The sequence below is a fragment of the Gallinula chloropus genome (assembly GCF_964237585.1).
Source record: "Gallinula chloropus genome assembly, chromosome: 3".
Lineage (NCBI taxonomy): Eukaryota > Metazoa > Chordata > Aves > Gruiformes > Rallidae > Gallinula > Gallinula chloropus.
Genome location: NC_140087.1, coordinates 110,400,244 through 110,419,024, shown reverse-complemented (window position 1 = coordinate 110,419,024; position 18,781 = coordinate 110,400,244). Strand labels below are relative to the sequence as shown.

Here is an 18,781-nt window from a genome sequence, read left to right as displayed (position 1 = left end):
ACAAATATCTGTCTGTACCTTGTGATGTTATACCAATGCTTAAATTCCAATTCATTGAATAGAATTATTTCTCTAAGTATCCACGGTTTTGGTCACTTGGTCCCCATGCATAAATATCGCAGAACTGACCATCAAAATGTTGCTTATGGTCCAGAACTTGCCAAAATGTTTAATATATGATGCAGACTGTGTCAAGCCCTTGTAGTGTTTTACATTTATTTAAATAACTGTTTATGATTTTGTTGCATTCACTAGGTTTGCTGGGATGGGTAATCTTCTTAAGGTCCTTACCAGGGAAATTGAAAACTATCCACATTTTTTCCTGGATTTTGAAAGTAAGTTCAAACAGTTACAAGACAATGAGAGAATCTTTTCCCTGACTTAACAGCCAACTGAGGAGAAACTTTTAAATGATTGCTTGCAGTGTGTATTTTCCAGCACAACCAATCTGTCCAAGTCCTTGTCTCTCAAACCATTTGTTCACTCAGGACTCGTTTTCTCTTCCTTTTCTATTTTTCAGGAACCAAATGGGAAATCTTTTAAAAGTTCTCACTTGCACAGAGCTTGATCAGGGGCCAAATTTTTTCCTTGACTTTGAAAGTGAGCAAAGCTTCTTGCCTGGCTTGCCTTCTTTGCTTATTATCTCCTAATAAACTGCATGTGCTTACGCATCATAAAGCAATTCAAAAGGGATTTGCAAACAAATCAAATTACACTTGGGTTGAATATTGCTCTTTGATATTTATAAAACCATAGAAAATTACTTACGTTCCTCCTGAGCAGAGAAGGGGGCAGAAAGATACACAGGTAAAAACCTTACCTTGAATTAGCTTCAAAACATTTATGAGCCTTTGTTAAATTTACATGTGAATGAACTTGACCTCAGCTTTCTTAACAAATCAGGGTTGAAAAAAGAATTCTTCATGTTTGCTTCCTTGAATGGAAATATGTACTGAGAATAAAAAGCTGAAAAAATCCCAAGCAGTGGAGGTGGCACTGTTTTCCCTCGTTCAGTCACGATTTAACTGGGATTATTACAGTTTCTAAAAAGTAGTGAAGTGTTCAAAGTGTATGTGCTTGATTGCATCTCTCTTAATTGCATGGTTTTGAGTTTGCAAAAGTGTGTCTCACATTCTAATTTCCTTGTCACATCTAGACCTGATTGGAAGGTATTTCACTTTTGCCAGTTAGTTTCCTTGCATGTACTTCCAGACATTGTCTCCAACACTGATCATCAGATCCTTAAATATGGGATTACTCTTACATCACTAACATACATGAAATACTTTTTATTTGAAATGCTAACAGCGTGTGATATTTTCTCTCTTAACACCTTTATTCTAAAAAACAAACCCAAAAGCTTTGAGAGAAGCCAGTGTTTTCAAAATAACTTTGTTATGAAGCATTAATAGAGAATTTCAGGTGGTTAGACATACATTTTCCCACCTTGAAATAGCTTTTTTGAGTAGTTTATTCCTGACTGACTTCTGCAAAAAGTAACTGACGTGGTACGAGACTGTATTTGTGAATGCACTCACAAGCACTGTTTCAAAAGTCATTTAAGCTCGTTGTTGAATCTCATAAAATTGTTCAAACATCCTTTCTTAGATGAGAACTAGAACATATGACACGTAACTTTGCACATGTCTTAATCTTCTCATCGAGATTTGATTTTACCTCATTATGAAGAATCAGTTTTAAATTATGAAAAAATACTAATTGGTTAGTTTGGGCTTGGAAGATGCTGTGAGCCACGTGTCCCTTTTTCTTCTTGTATCATTTGAGAATTTTATTGTAAACCTGGGATGTTAAACCTTTATCCAAAAGGCCACAGGATTTTTTGTCTGTCAAGCTCTCAGAGCACTCAGTAGAGCTCTGTGGCTTTCCCAGGCTATTACGAAGGGTTTCAGCTACTATGAGCTTGCAGCTTTAATCAGCCCCATCATGTCCCGGGCAGTAAGAAAGCACTCCTGACCCAGGGTGCAGGCTTGGCAGGAAACAGATGGTCTGGCAGCAGGAAGCCTTGGTGGAGCCGAGGGGAAAATATCTGTTATATTACCTTGGCAGCAGGGATGGGGTTTTGATGGGTTTTTTTCCAAAAAGACATTGCCAAGAACTGAAGGGGGCTGGAGCTCGCTCTCCCATGACGGGTGGTTAGCGCAAGCACATGGGCACACTAGTCAGGCACATCTACCTAGAGAGGGACTAAATTATCATCTCCCAATTTCAGTGAGTTTGTCAGTTAAAAGTTGGAAGATCTTTGGCACAAAATCTGTATTGTGTCAAAGGGAGGTAGGTGACTGAAGATCCTTGTAGTTGTGTGCTTTGGTCTCCTTTAGTTAGCCAGGTGCAAAAGGGCACTCCTAGTGGATATAGATAAGAGCCTGTTTGTGTGCTCACTGACTTGGGACTTTCTGTGGGCTTAGTTTTCAGTTAGAATTCATGGATGAACATGGTCTCTGCAGCTGGCTGTTTGAAGAATGAGGGGTATGTTGAGTTGATGTGTTTACTGTATTTCATTGTTTGCCTCAGGATATTGCTTTCAGGTTTTTGTGCACTTTAGCTGTAAGCTGAAATCTCAGATCTGTCAGCAATACTTCTGAAATGTTTACAGATACTTTGGATAGTCCTGCCCTGGTAATTTTTTGGCTGCTCTTCATTTGGTATGTACTGTACCTGAATGGAGAGTGTGTGACATTACCTTCTGCTACACGTACAATGTGCTACACAAATACTGCTTAAAGAAAGGAGAAACAGGTTTTTTTCCTAAAACATAGAATAGATGCAATCTGTCCCATGCCTCAAAAATCAGAGCCTTTATGGGCTGATGTTTGTCAAAATAGCACAAGTGTTTATATAAAGAAAGTGGGAAGAGAACATTAAGGTATTAGATTCATATAACAGTTTATCTAAACTGTGCTGCTCCAGAGAGGTCATCCCATGGGTGATGTTAGCACATGCACTTTGCTTTAAGGTTGGAACTGGATGATTTTTAAGGTCCCTTCTGACCCAAACCATTCTATGATTCTGTGATTCTCTAGTCTTGCTTACTTATGCCAGAATTGACAAACACATAATTGTACCAGTTATGAACGACACTGTGGTGGCTTGACCCTGGCCGGAGAGATCACTCATCAGTTGCCATCATGGGTAAAACAGGAAAAGTAATTTATTACCAATCAAATCAGAGCAGGATAATAAGAAAGAATCTGAAATGCTAAAACACCTGTCTGAACTGAGCTCCTAGTTTCTCTCCTCCTCCACTGCAGCCGCACAGGGGGACAGGGAATAGGGGCTGTGGTAAGTTCATTTCATGTTGTCTCTTCCACACTTACTCCTTGGGAGAGGACTCCTCACACTCTGCCCTTGCTCCAGTGTGGGGTCCCTACCACAGGAGACAGTCCTCCACCAACTTCTCCAAAGTGAGTACCTTCCATGGGGTACAGACCTTCAAGACCAGACAGCTACAGTATAGGTTCCCTGTGGGATCACAAGTCCAAAACAAAGTAAGAACTGGCTGAAAAAAAGCCACCAAACCTCTACATCCCCCCTCCCAACCCACAAAACACCCTTCCAGTTAGGTCAGGGTGATATGAATGACAGCTTGATTTGAAAAGTCCCAGCAGTGACCATGAATGGGAACAGAAATGCAGGAGGCTGTGCCAAGCAGTTGTAGAGATTTAGATATTTTAGGTCAGTCTTGAAGCTACACTCTAAAGTCAACATAGTAGATATTTGGTTTATCATTTTCCCTTTATTATCCTTAATACACATTTTATAGGCAATGTTTTGTAGGGTTGAGTTGTTCTGTGCAACAGAAATTATTTTCTTGTGGATTACTGTTCTCCAGGGCAGAATTCTGTGTTTTGATGAAAATTTTGAGGAGGACATCTTGTATTGCATCTCTTGAAAAATAGCATGAGGGTTTGGTGGGGTTTGTGGTTTGTTTGGTTTGTTTGGGGTTTTTTTAATATCATTAGTTATTGAGTTGCTTTTCATCAGTTGCATTCTCACTTTTCTTCAGCGTATTTTTCAGCAAGCTGTTCTTTTCGTATTTAGTGTTAGTCTCTCCAGTACATTTCTTCTGTGCAGTTCTTGAGGTTTTGAAAAATGGGCAGATAGAAGCAGAAACATGTAGAATATTTACGTTTTTTCACCTAATTCAAAGTTTTAGAGTTTTGGGTTTGTGTTCTTGGATGGGGTTGGGGTTTTTTTTGTTTGTGTTGGGGGCTTTTTTCCAGATTCTGCCTTCTGCTGTATTTGAAAATGGAAAAGAATAAGGAAAGAAAAAGTATCATTCAAAATTTAACCTCCCATGTTTTTTCTTTCACTTTTTTAATTTTTCCCTGTAAAAATTTGGGCTGAAAAAAGAAGATTGTTTAGAATAATTTCTTTGTCCCCCTTTCCTGCAGCTGTCTATACCAGGAGTTGCAATTCTTAGGACACCTTGTATTGGCATTACTCTTGATCCCAAAATGAGCAGAAGGTTTCATAACTCCATGGCCATACTTGAAAAAGCTTGAATTCAGCACTAATTTCAGTTAATGTTGTATAGCTGAAGGAGTTTAGTGTGCTCTCCAGTGAATATTTTAGACATAGGCAGTTAGCCCCAGATCTGTGTAAGGAGAAATGCTTTGAAGATCTGTTCAGTCCAGCAATTGGGGCAGATGGGAACTGTGATAACCTCACAAGCAATATGGTGGACAGTGTTCTGTGCAGGTGAAACAGCCTTTTCTTTGAGGTGAAATTCAAATCACATACATTCAGCCAAATTACTCTCTTTCTTTTTCAAGATCTAATAAAAAGTTTAGATAAAGAAAAAATCTTTCATTCCAACAAAGTGGCCCACCCCTATTGCTGTTTTACACTTGTATCTTGGTGGGGGTATTCTTAATCAAGATGCTGTGTATGGGATTTGATTGTACCACTCCCTTTACCTTAATTCCTTTGTAGCTGTCAACACAAAAGTGAAGTTAGGAAGGGTGAGTGCATGGCAAGTCCTGAGAGTTCGTGGATTTCAGGATTTCACGAGCCCATAGGGTGAATTCTCAAGATGAATTTTGTCAGTTCAAGAACTGTTTTGTTCTTTAGATGTTGAACTTGTTTAAATTAGCCACAGGTAAATGAATTCTGGGTATTTGAGGATCTTTCCATGGCAACTTATGAGTGCTCTTCTGGCAGAAAATCTGTTGTCAAATTACAGCTGCCCTTAGCAGGCCTTTTTCAGGCGAAGTAAACAAGTGATTCCACATGAATTCATGGAATAAAGACTGAGGTAACAACAGTTTGGCTTGAAGCAAAAAGACTAAAGCTTATAGATTATTGGGAGGAGTCCTTAAGTGACACCTTCAGTCCCATCCTCAGATGCAAATACCTTTTTTAAGACCAAACACCCTGTCCTTAACCTGAGCAGGTTCTTCTTTCTCAGTGGTAGCTAGGTGGGCTTGTTACCTGATCCCAAGTTAATTTCCCCCATCCCCCCCAAGAATCAGGAGCACTTACTAGGATATCCCCAGAAAGATTAACAAAAGTTTCAGTCATCATTGTTCATGTGTGATTAAAAATGTCTATTATCGGAACGTGTCTGGCAGCAGAACAACTGCCCACATTTTGTGTAATAGGATGCTAATGAATACCCTCGCTCCACGGGCAGCAGGGCTGGAGGTGAAATCTGTACCCAGCCTGCAGGAGGTTAAACTTTTACCTTCAGCACTGCAGAGAGTGCGTTGAGCAAGAGGCAGTGGCTCAGCTGGAGAGAGGCTGCTCCATGTGTGCTGTGAAGCCAACATCCCTGGCACAGCGCTGGGCCCATCATATGCACACACTGCTTTGGCTACTTGAGAAAGGATAAAATCTAAAAATCCAGTGCAGACCATCTAGGGTACTGTTTCTACCCAATCCTATTCTTTTTAATGTGTGGAACATACCAGGTTCTGATTCCCATCTAAAATGCACGAACTTAATGCCTTTTGTCTTTCCTAAAGATGGAAAGTGACTTTTCATTTGGTTTTGCCACAGACTGGAATGGGAAAAGTCATTGCCATGGTGTCAAACCTGAAGTAGGCCTTCAGCGTGATACAGTAAAATATACATATAAATATATATATACTTATCCACACACACATATACTCGGACACAGCTGTCCAACTTGCTGTCAGTGGCTGGTGGAATTATTGACCACATTCAGCACTGAACAGAACAAGAAAAGCTGAAAGCAGAGCCCATGAGACATCTTGTTTTACTCACGATTCTTTTGCTAGGCTGTTGAGGCCGGGTGGTGCTGATGTTTGTGACAAATATCATTACACATTTAACGAAATGCAAATCACTGACCAGGTTCAGTGGGAATCCTCCGAACCTGCAGTTGGTTTGTCTAAGGGTGGAATAAAGTTCTGTGCTTTTAGTTTGCGTTTCAGATACAGAAAGGACATATGGGGTGGAAGTGCTTTATTTAGTACTGAATTGTTAACTCTCCATTAAAATTAATTATTGAGATACTTGATTTTGTATTGGTAAAGACTTAATAACCATTCTTTTTTTTATTTAATCTTGTCCTGTGAGGACTTCTGTCTTACCTACATAGTGGTTTCTACGCTTTTTCTAACGCACACTTTGTGAAGAATAGGGTAAATATGTTGTGCTCTTAATTTTTTTGGGGGGAGGGGGTGTTTGCTTTTCAAACAACAAGTATTTTTCTAAGGAAAAAAAAAGACCAAAAGAAAAAGAGAAAAAGATATGTCCACCCTCCCACCAAGTCATGTATCTGGAATATACAGTACATCCACAAACGGATTGTAGTTGGTTCAGATTTACCCTTTTTATTCAAATCTGAAGCCCCATCCAAAACACGGAATAGACCATGTATAAAGATGAAAGAGCATTTGTTCATGGAATGGGTGAACTGTTGTATCCTGGCTTATTTCTGAAGGAGCTAATGGAATTGCTAAAATTTTTGCTTTCTAAATGAAAACTTACAGGTAGAACCTGTATATGGAAGACTCGAGGCTGGTCTTTGTCTTGAACTAATTTGGTAGAGAATTCATTTAGTTGTGAGGTTTAGGATTCACACTGGAAACCCTTGGTCAGAGGGAGGTGAAAGGGTCATAGTTTGTCTTATTAAAGACAGTGTGCTCTGAATGTATGGGTACTGGAAAAAACTCAGACAGAAATGCAGTAAGTCTGGTGATTACGGTAACTTCTTACTGAGGGGACTTGCTTTCAGTGTGGATTAGTCAGTGGCTGCATTCTTATTTATAAATGGGCTCAAATTGCTTCAGCGTGTGCTGGTTCTCTGGCGGTACAGGGATAAGACATGAGCACTGCCAAGCAGTGATTTGCACACTCAGATTTTTTTACTCAGAATAGAGAAAGAAGCTCTGGTGGTGTTGGAATACAAAGCAAATTTTAAAAACCAAAATCTGCCATGAAGCCTATATTCCTTTAAATTGCTGTTGTTGGTATTATTGCTCTTGACAGCAAGATGAAATCTTATCAAAGTGATTGATTACAGGTATTTTTAGCTGACCATTTTTGGGAAGACCTTCATGTAAAATCCCTTTTGAAACATGGCCATGGGCTTACAACACTGTTTGCATAACATTTATTTCATAAGATGCATGTTTTTTAAAAAAGCCTGAATCATCCTCCCTACCTTTATTTTTAAGCTAAACTCTTCAGCATAAATATAAACCACTTCTGCAAATGCAAGCTAAGCCTGTTGCGCTGTAGCCTTTGCAGCCCTTTTCTTCTCCTTTCCCATTTCCTTTCCTTCGCCCTTCCACCCCTCTACCTTCCTCCTACTTTCCCAGGTGCTGGGATACTACAGGAACCTCAGTGCGTTTCAAATATTCAACCTTCTCCCAACTTCAAGAAGTTGGATTGGGAGAATTTGAAAAGGACTAACCTTACAGGGTGTTAGTAAAGGCCATTCCTCAGTCCCAAAGTGCTGAGGAGTCTATAGTGTGTTCATTTCTATTAGGGGTTTAATATTTTTTAAAGTAAATAAATTGTAAAAGATAACATAGAAGTACCTTGTTAACCAACCCATGCTTCAGATTCTCTGAAGCATGGAGGTTTTACACTCACAAACTGCACTAATAAATGACTTATTCTCTTTTGTGTCTTAATATTCACTGAAAAAATGGTATTTTAATTAACTATTAAAATATAACTATTAATTTACGTGTGACTCCTGCCTTCCCCCTACTCTGTTCTATGGTATGTAACTGTTTTGCAGGATTACCACTTTCTTTGTTAAACTTAGAAGCATTTCCGTTTGTTTCTTTGGCACAAGGTGACAGACCCCTTACAGTAGATACCTCACGATTCTTGCAGCTTGGGGAAAGAACCAGTCAGTAACAGTGTAAACTAAATGGGACTTATAGGTCACTTCAACAGCCCTGTCCCATCTCGGATTTCCCCACTGGGGATAGTTTTTGGTGATACTTTTCCTTGTTTTTTTTGGAGGATAGTGGAATTTTTTAGTTACATGAAGTATTTTGGAAATAAAACCCAGCTAAGTAAGCCAAACTTACTTTTTTATTTTCACTTGTTCTGTCTTTTAGGCAAGATTAGGGAAAACTTCCAGAATAAAAGCAAAGTCAAATCAGGATTGTTGGATGTGCCCAGTCACTGGGGACTCATGGTGACATAGGAATATAGGCAAGATTTTAAGTATTAGTTGCTTCAGAACTACAGGCATGTAAATCTCAGCCATTTGTGCTTCATTCCTGTGAGTTCCATAGGTGACTTGACATACTTCAACAAATTATCCTAACCAGAAACATCATGGAGAGAACGTGTGCTCTTTTCATGCATCCAGATGGAACCAGTTCATTTGTTTCCAATGATAGGTGGGTAAATGAATCCCATATGGGTGGAAAACTGTGTCTCAGCTTTTAAGGAGAGTGAGAAAACTACACAGAAAAAGGACTTCTAATGTTTCTTTTCTATTAATGTAGAGATGTGTACTGTAGCTCTCCCTAACCATTGAGTTTTGAAGTGAATGTATCTTACTGCTTTTAATTCCAACAAGTAGTCCTTAAATCCTAAGACTGGCCTTCAAAGTAACTTTTTTCTTCAGTGAAAATTAAAATTCTATCTTTATAAGCTAAGACAAATTCAATAAAGTAATAATTTTTAAAAGTTATGTCTCTAGAATTCTGCTGGGACAATGATTATTTTCACAGATTCACAGAATTGTAGGGGTTGGAAGGGACCTCCAGAGATCATCGAGTCCACCAGCCCCACCAGAGCAGGTCCCTTAGAATAGGTCACACAGGTAGGCGTCCAGACGGGTCTTGAATATCTCCAGAGAAGGAGACTCCACAACCCCCTGGGCAGCCTGTTCCAGTGCTCTGTCACCCTCACCCTGAAAAAGGTATTCCACATATTTCTACATATACTGACTACAATTCTTCATATAGGTCATCCAGTGCTTAGTCAGTGCCAGTTGTCTTTATGTTTTAAAGCAAAAGGCAGCAGAAGATCTTTACCTTGTCTAAGGTGTCAATGTTCTAAGGCTAACAGCATTCCCTGGTGTGCCAGTGCTGTGAAAATCCCATCACATGGGATTTGAATGGGAAAAATGATCTTTTTTCAAATGTCATTTCTCTGAACAATGAGGTCATCCCTACCCTGAAAAATGCTCATTGTCAGAGCTGGATTTATTTTAGTATATGGAGTGGTCTTTGACATACAGAAGAAAAATGTTTAACTGTACTCTGTCTGTATTTTATGAAAGAAGCAATAAATATCTCTGGTTAGGGAAGCCTGGAGGAAAGTAAAAGTGGCATCATATCCCACTGTGCATCTACTGAAAAGCCTCATTTTATCCCCATGCTGCAAGAAAAGTGAACAATCTTTTGTAATCGAGCCGTGGATATCATGAAAGAGAGGGGCATCTTTACTAAAGGACTGCTATGTTATCCCATTTTCTAACAACATTGCTTTATGATACTGTGTCACTTTTAAATGCTGCATTTTAAGAAGAGGCATTATGAGCCAGAGTGTATAAAAAAAAATATTGCTTGTCCTTGCGTGCTATTATAAAGCAAAAAACCTTGGGTGTTACCAGAATAGCAGTGCAGTGTAATTGGATATTTAAAAAAAAAACAGAACAGAGTTACACATGATCAAGCTGGATAAAATGTTAAGTGAGTAATCTTGCCATTTGTATTGCAGCTGCCTTTTGACATTGTGCACTTTGCTTCTCTTTTTCTTAGATGCACAGCCCACAGATGGAGAAAGGGAGGTATGGAACCAGATCAGTGCAGTGTTACAGGACTCAGAAAGTATGCTTGCAGACCTTCAGGCTTACAAAGGAGCTGGACAAGAAATTAGAGATGTATGTTTTTTGAAGTTAATGACAGTTCAGGAAAATCAAGTGAAACACAGTGTGTTACTTCTGTATCCAGTGGCATTCTATGAAACGATCTGAAAATCTTTCTTAAAATTGTATTTAGAAAATACATTGCCAGTTAGCTGTAATGTTGAATATACAGCCCTAATGTCAAACCATTAAATGATAACTGTTGGAACTTGTCTTAGGTTTGCTATTAGCAATTATTTTTCAGTTTGAGTACCACCATTTCACTTACCACTTCTTTCACTTACCTTGTGGGAGTCAAAGCTGAGGACGTGGAAGAATTAATACCCAGATGTCAGAAATATACTATAAAAAAAGTGCAAAGTGGTTGCTCTTCTATGTAAGTGATGTACCACACACAATTATAACCATACATCAACTTCCTATCATCTTTTTCTATGAAATGGATCCTAAAGTATGGTTTAGAACTGTGACTTAGAATTTGGCTCAGCTGACCAAGCCTTTCCCTCCATCACCTTTGCAGTTGCTGAGGTGACCTGAATATGTTGCAGATTTCAAAAGCATCAAAATCTTACAAAAAAAAAAAAAGGGAAAAAAAGGGCTATTTCGGTTACAAGTAATCATACAAAAGGTCTTCCCTGATGTTTCAGCTGTATTTTTTTTCAACAAATAACGTGATGAAATGTGTTGCTATATCTCAGTGGTGCAATTGAATTAATAATTTTAAATAACTGTGTTACAAGGGGAGAGGGAGGGTAGGGAAAATGGTATTTTGGGGGCTCATTAATTTCCTATTCCTGTGCAATGTAATTTCTCATAATGGTTCTGTGTTTTAGAATGCTTTCTAAAATACTGAGCTAGAAGACCTCCAAAGCATCTTTTCTTTGTTATTTATGGATCGCAGCTTTTTACAGTAATATTTTCATTTCAGGCAATACAAAACCCCAATGATATCCAGTTGCAAGAAAAAGCATGGAATTCAGTATGTCCTCTGGTTGTAAGGTTGAAGCGCTTTTATGAGTTTTCACTAAGACTAGGTGAGCCCTGATTTAGTATGTCTGTTTACTACAGTGCTTTATATATCAAGAAATTTGAAGTTTTTTCATCCACAGATTTGTAAAAGGTTATTATTCTTTCTGTTTGATGCCAGACATTTAACTGCAATTACATTTATCAAGGCATATTTTTAATCCTCATTTAATTTCAGAATTATTGTAGTTTGTGAGTTCATCCATGTTGCAATTTATTTTTGTAATTTGGATACTTGAGAGTTTTAAAAGGAACCAAAACCAATAGTAATCTAAAAACAGGGACAGCAAGGGCAGAAGGGCATCAATAAACTCTCACAGAATGAAAATTGAAAATGGGCCATGTTTTACGCCGACTCTTTCATCACAACAAACCCCAAAAGGATGTAATTACTCCTTGAATTAGGCCTTGAGAAGAGAACCAGCATGTAAAAATTTATGTGTGAAATGGGAGAGCTCCAGTGCAAGGGAATTCTTCTACATGGTCCTGCTTACTGAGTCTTTCACTTTTGGAGTCGTGCTAGTAATTATAGCCATGGGAGCTAAATTACATTGCTATCAGTGCCTGACAGTACGCTTTTAGTGCAGAGATGCCAGAATAATCTCTGTGCTGAGCTGATGGCTAATTGAGGAAGATGAAAGAGTTGAGTGTCTGAATGCAAAAAAACTGCTTTCCCTGCAGTTTCCGATAGGGAACCAAGACAAAGGGTAATACAAAGGGAAAAGAGCTCAGTGATACAACATGGAGAGGAAAAGACGGAGAGGAGGGTGTCTTTGACCAGTGTTTCTCACCTTAGAATAGTAAGGAAAAGCATTTCTACTGGGGCTCTGCATATTTGGAGGGTTCCTTCCCTTCAGAGTGTATTTAGATACTTCAAACTTCGTCATAATGCAGACTGAATAGAATTTGTGTTTTCTGATTTTTTTTATTCAGAGAAAGCCCTGCAGAGCTTGCTGGAGTCCTTGACGTGCCCACCTTACACTCCAACTCAGCACCTGGAACGGGAACAGGCTTTAGCCAAAGAGTTTGCAGAAATCTTACATTTTACTCTTCGTTTTGATGAACTTAAGGTTAATAAAATCTTTTAATATGTACTGATTTTTTCCATGTATTTTGAACCAAAACTGATTATTTGCTATTTGTCTCCCTCTAAGATGAGAAACCCAGCAATTCAAAATGACTTCAGTTATTACAGGCGGACAATAAGTCGCAACAGAATAAACAACATGCATGTAAGTAAATAAAACCTGATCAGCTGAGTTCACACTGAGTTACTTATTGGTGTGTGTTCATACCATTTGTGGTAATGGGTTTTCTTTTGATTTGTTAGCTGTCATGTTCTCTCTTTCCCACCGAGACTTAATCAGCAGTCCAGAGGAAGTGATTAGAGTGGAACTATTCATGCAACAATCTGCTGCTGACATGGGCTTGTACTGTGTCTTTACCTTGCTGCTGGCAAGATTTTAAAACAGTTTTATTGACTATTTTTTCTCATGTTTTCACCAGTTAGACATTGAGAATGAAGTGAACAATGAAATGGCCAATAGGATGTCCCTGTTTTACGCAGAAGCCACGCCAATGCTGAAAACACTCAGTAATGCAACTACACATTTTGTATCAGAAGTACGTAATGGGGGAGGAGAAGTCTTAACAGACATTCTTGATTTTTAGTTTAGGAGATGGCTTACTGAACATTGACTGTTCTTAACCCTTCCAGAACAAAACATTACCAATTGAAAATACAACGGACTGTCTAAGTACCATGGCTAGTGTATGTAAAGTCATGTTGGAAACACCGTAAGTTTTACCTTAAACTTTGTTTTTTCTTGTATGAGAGAATTTGTATTGTAGTTTAAGTAGCCACCTAGAATAAAAATAACTATGACTCACCTAGGTGAAGCCCTGAACTTAATAGCTGCTGAATTTAGTTCCCAGCTAAATATTAACTGTTTCGAAGTAGGAATTTAAGCAAAAGAGTAGCTTTCATTTGAGGTCCCAATATTCTGAGATTCCAGTTTCTAAAATTAAACAAAAAAACAATCAATCACCATCATATTTCATGAACTATGGAAGTCAGCTGTGAAGCTGTTTACTTAGACGTTTGCTGAAGTTAAGATCTGAACTATGAAGACATGTTAGAAAGGGTATATATATCTCTATCTGCTTTCTAACATTCTATTTTGACAAGGACTTAGGCAAAAATCTCTAAAATCTTCATAAAATTAATCTTCAACCTTCAAAATACAATGTTCAAATTTCATGTGGTCATAGCCTAGCTTGCAGAATTGTCCAGTAAAAAAAATCAAGACTTTTGTGGTGTTTTTGTTGTTTTCCAGAGAATACAGGAGTAGATTCACCAGTGAAGAGACTCTTATGTTCTGCATGCGAGTAATGGTGGGAGTTATTATTCTGTATGATCACGTACATCCTGTGGGAGCTTTCTCGAAGACATCAAAGATTGATGTAAGAGTGACTTTTCTTTAGTACTTTGTAGGTCTGAGAATACTAGTCTGCAGCTTTTTTCAGCCCAAGCTAATGATTTTATATAAATAATATTACTTACTTTTGAATGCCAAAATTGAGACTTTATCTCCACCTGAATACTTTAATATACCAGCTTCTTTGAAATTAAAATAAGGATCAGTCTTTTTTTCCTTTATATTTATTTCCAGACACAGATACACATTTGCATTTTTAGCTCTGCTTCCCTGCCAACTTTATGGTTACACTAAGATAATTCTGTATTACACCTAACTTGGAATAAGGGCTATTGTCATAATTTGTTACCAGTCATATAATTTATTTATGCCGAAATGCTCAGCTTTGGCAGTAGCTCTGTTGTAAATAAGCTGATACTCAACACTGTCTCTGCTTTGTCTGAGATCTAAAGCAAAAGAACTGCAATGTTACTGTTGTAATCTTGATAATGAGCCTTCAGTTTTCGCTTTGGCATGACCAGTCACAGGAAAATCAGCATTATGTTTTCATCTGAGTCATTGCAAATGTACTGTTGTTTGGACTACACCATTTTTACAGTCCTAAATCCCATGTACCACATCTTTCAGCAGAAATAAACTGAATTCAAGGAGAAAAGCTGCTAAGTTCTTCCATGTACAAGAGAGCCTACTTCAGAGGATAAAAATATATATGTATATATTACTGTGCTCCGTGACACTGTCTTCCTTAGCATTTTTCATCTGCAGATATCAGTATTTTACCATGGCTTCTTCCTCCTTACAGAAGGAAAAACATGTCACAGAGAGGTGATTTGCTTAAGGTCATGCAGCAGATAGAGCCCAGGAATCGAATGCAGAATTCTGACTTCTAATTCAGTCTCTTGTCTACAGAGACTACACAAATAAAATTTTGATAGGACCATATATACAGTACTTGTACTTTTTTTTCTCACATTTATCATAAAGACCTGTAATCTTACAGGATAGTTAGATGTAAATGGGAGACGAGAAATGTGTAACTCATTTTTTAAAAATTAGTACATGGTCCCATCACCATCATATGGTGAGTTTGGTTTAGTGTAAAAAACAATTATTTTCTCTGTGCTAGTCACTTCTTGGGATCCATTTCAGGAGAATTTCAGGAACAGTGGAACAAATCACCCTTTCCTTACTCTCAAAGACTGGAGACTTTATTTCAAGCAGTTAATTATAGGCTTCTAGCTGAGACATTCTCTTCTTTGCCTGTTCTAAGGATTCTGATTCAAACAAAAATATAAGAGAATGGTTCGAATTTTTATCTCCTTTGAGTTTGCCTGATCTGATGAGGCATGTAGATCTGCATTGAATGACATGAAGATAGTTTGGAGAAATTAACTGTGTCACTTAAAAATACATGCTGCTACCCTGAAAAAAACCTGCCTGCCTTTGTTGAATTTTTTCCTTATTTTCAGCTAGTGCAATTCATATATTATTGTTCAATAGTGACATGCTTCTGTTCCCAGATGAAGGGATGCATAAAAGTTTTAAAGGAACAACCACCTGACACTGTGGAAGGACTTCTGAATGCTCTCAGGTATGTGTGGAGTGCTTGTTTGATTCAGCCTTAACAAATTCCTCTCTGTTTTATTTTCGTCCCTTTTTGCCAGTCTCCTTATATTTAAGACTTTTTAACTTAGAAGTTTGATTTATTAAGAAAATTGTCATCTTGGGTTTGCCTTCATCACCTGGGGATTTCTCAAGTAATATTAGTTTATTTCAATTCCATTTCACTGTGATAAGCATTGGAAGTCATGATGTCCAGACATACTTAAGATTTGGTTTATTGGCTTAAATTTAGCCATCTAAAGGTAAACAATACATGGAAGGTAAAATATCTATCTAAGCTAAGATTTGGTATATAAAGTACCCCAGCACCTAGGACATTTCAGAAGCAAAGCATAGAATTTCTATTTCTCAAACCCTTGATACTTCCCTTCTCTCTTTCCCTGCAATTTAACAAGAATTTGTTGTTTGTTTATTAATTTTTGTAATTTTTAAATGACAAAACTTCAAGAATCCCAGTCTTCTAGCTAAGTGTTTAAGAACACTTGTTGTCTTGGGAAATGAGACAGTGGTCTGAAATTTATTTCTCTGAAGCTGAGAAGGGAGTCTTAGTTGCAAGTTTTTCAGAGCTGTGTTGGATTCTTTACCTGTTGAATGCTTGGTGAGAGGGAGAACTGTGGCCATAACCAGCTTATCGTGCCTTTTGAATTAACATTCATATGGAGTTAAGTCATGCTTCAGGTGTGCTTTGAGCTTATGTGATAATTCAAATCCCTACAAACATTAAGCAGTGGAGAATATTTGGGTTTAAATGGGAAAAAAACCCACAAAACAACAGCAAACTACCAAAGCTTCTCAGTCCTCCCAAGACATTTAAGAAAGCTGCTTAAAATTAGGCTTACAGATTATGCCAAATTTCAATCTAGTTTCTTATGTCCTTTTTGTATGTACCCTCTATCTCATGTCTTTCTATGATTTTTACTTCTCTTGTTATTAACTAGAAAAAAAGAGATAATTTTGACCCAAAATTAAGACAATGTCATAGACAGATGGCAACCAGTATTTAGCCAGGATTAGCCCACAATTCTCCATCTATTAAGAGGGAATAATTTATTTTAAGTGCTATTTAGAAGCTAAAGAGCACCAGACTGTAAGAATTTAAATTCCAGTATTCAGTGACTAGAGGAACATGCAAGTTCTTCCTTTGTGTAATTGAACTGCATTGATTTCAAAAACAGGCACTGAAGGTTTCAGACTTTTCTAATCCCTGTTCATTGTTTAAAATCCTGTTTTAACTTGTAATTTCTAGGTTCACTACAAAACACCTGAATGATGAATCTACTTCAAAACAAATTCGAGCTATGCTGCAGTAGTATCCTGAGACAAGTAGATGTTTGTATTGATCACAGAAGATGTGTATGTTTACATAATTTAATACAGTTTGATGTTAATACTTGTGTGTATTTACATAACCATTTTTCTTCACATTGCTAAAATATATAAATCTGTTCATAACCTGACTTTATATAGTGCAACCTAAGTTTTTATGCTAGCCTTTATCTTTTGACTTTTAAAATACTTTTTTACTTAGATACTTCAGCTACAACAGTTTATCTGTGCATTTTAATCCTTAAACACCTTCTCTATCAGAGAAGTAGTAGTGAAGACAAAGTGGAAATCAAACTGAAATGTCAAAGATACAACAGAAAAGGAATTTTAAAGGACAAAGTTAATATAAGAGAAAGTAAAGTTTATTGGATATGTTTTAAAAAAATGTGCACAGTTTTTTTAGTCAGTTAGTTTAGGATCTCATCAAACTTGTATGAATGGGATAATACCTGCATGTTCCTCACTCTCATAAAACATGTTGTCTTTCCTGTATTAAGTGGAGATCTATCTAATTTTAAGGATTATGTGCTGGCTGACGCCCAAAAACATATTGCAAAGAGGTAATTTTACTTTTTTTAAACTAAGTATTACCTGTACCTTTCAGCAGTTGAGGAAATTAACATCTTTTTTCAGATTCAATATAAATAAACAGAAAATGTGTTTTACCATTGCTAGGTTTTGAAAATTCGGGATGGTTTTATTAGAATTAGAAAGGAAGGGGGAAAATACTAATGCCTTGACTTAACTAGAAAGGTTTTGTCCATGTAAATATATCATGATGAACATGATCCCTCAAGACAGCTCTACCCGGTAAGTAATTTTTTGCCAATATAAACCTGCATAAAGCAGATCACTCTTCTGTAGCAGCAAACTTCACTAGTGTCAAATTGGCCTCATCAAACTGGGGATGATATAAATAAGTTTATAAAGGTAAATACATTTATAAAGAGCTGAGCTGTTCTTAGGCACTCCATCAAGTTCCTTGATAACATTATTCATTAGAAGATTCAGAGTCAACACAGAAATATTTATTTGCTGTCTGCTGTTGATCGGTTTTTGAGATGTGATTGATACTTCAAGGAGTTGAGTTCCTTGCTGAGTTGTTTGTTCTTTCTTTCTGGTAATTTTTCCAGTAAATGGAATAGAACTACTTTGCCAAAAGCATCAAAGTGCTCCTGCTCTGTTAAGTGTGTCTTCTGGGTGGTCTACAGTTGCTGTACATATTCTTGCAGAGGTCACCTCCTGAAAATGTGTTCAATTTTGTGTACTTTGCTTGCATGTATGTGTGAAAACTCCCGTGCTTGTGCACAGCCTTAGATTGTATTTACTTATTCCTGTGTAGGTATATCAGGCTTTGTGTGCTCTCACTGGAATTTTCATGCATACCACTTCTGAAAACATTACCTTAAGACTTTGAAGATCCATTTGGTCTGCTGAAACTTGTCTGCGCTGTGACAAATTCAGTCCTTGAACTCAGTCCTTATACAGTATTAATATCCTAAGTTCTCCAGAGTAGGAGTTGCCTTAGAGCTTATTTCTGAGCAGAACTACGAGATTTCTCAACCTTATATCAGAACCCATAGACATCAGCGTTACACGTGTCATGATACTGGGCAGCACCGCAACTCCAGCGTTCATGTAACACATCTGCAGCTGCAGATCACTCTGTCGTTGTCAGGAACAGGATTAGAAATCACTAGCTTGTTTTTTTCTTTTTCAGGAAGCAATGATCATACTGCTTTCTCACAGTAGTAAATCCACTGTTTACAAACTCCATGTTTAATGGGGGGACATTTACAAATGTATATTAGGGGAAATCCTGCTTTGCTCATAGTCACTTCCAGTTAGGTAAATCTAGATGGATGACAGGTCATTCTATTGAGCTTTGGTAACTGAAGTTAATACATGCTTTACCTGCAATTATCTGTCAAACAATGAAGTCTTATCTTTAGGTAGCCCAGAGGAAAGCTATTTGTCACTTGTACAATAAAAATGTAAACCTTAAAGCATTCTGCAAGTTGTCATGTGCTGTTTGCCT

General features: G+C 37.6%; 1 protein-coding gene across 1 annotated transcript; it reads left to right on the top strand.

Annotated features, from left to right (window-relative positions):
- Nucleotides 1-262: 262 nt before the first annotated feature.
- CYRIA (CYFIP related Rac1 interactor A) lies at nt 263-16,741 on the top strand. The gene is given in 12 exon segments (XM_084261726.1): nt 263-335; nt 521-532; nt 535-600; nt 10,224-10,345; nt 11,259-11,364; nt 12,290-12,426; nt 12,511-12,588; nt 12,863-12,979; nt 13,074-13,153; nt 13,693-13,819; nt 15,315-15,385; nt 16,664-16,741. Coding segments are annotated over 12 exon segments (1,050 nt in total). The 5' UTR covers nt 263-265; the 3' UTR covers nt 16,728-16,741.
- The last annotated feature ends 2,040 nt before the right edge of the window (nt 16,742-18,781 follow it).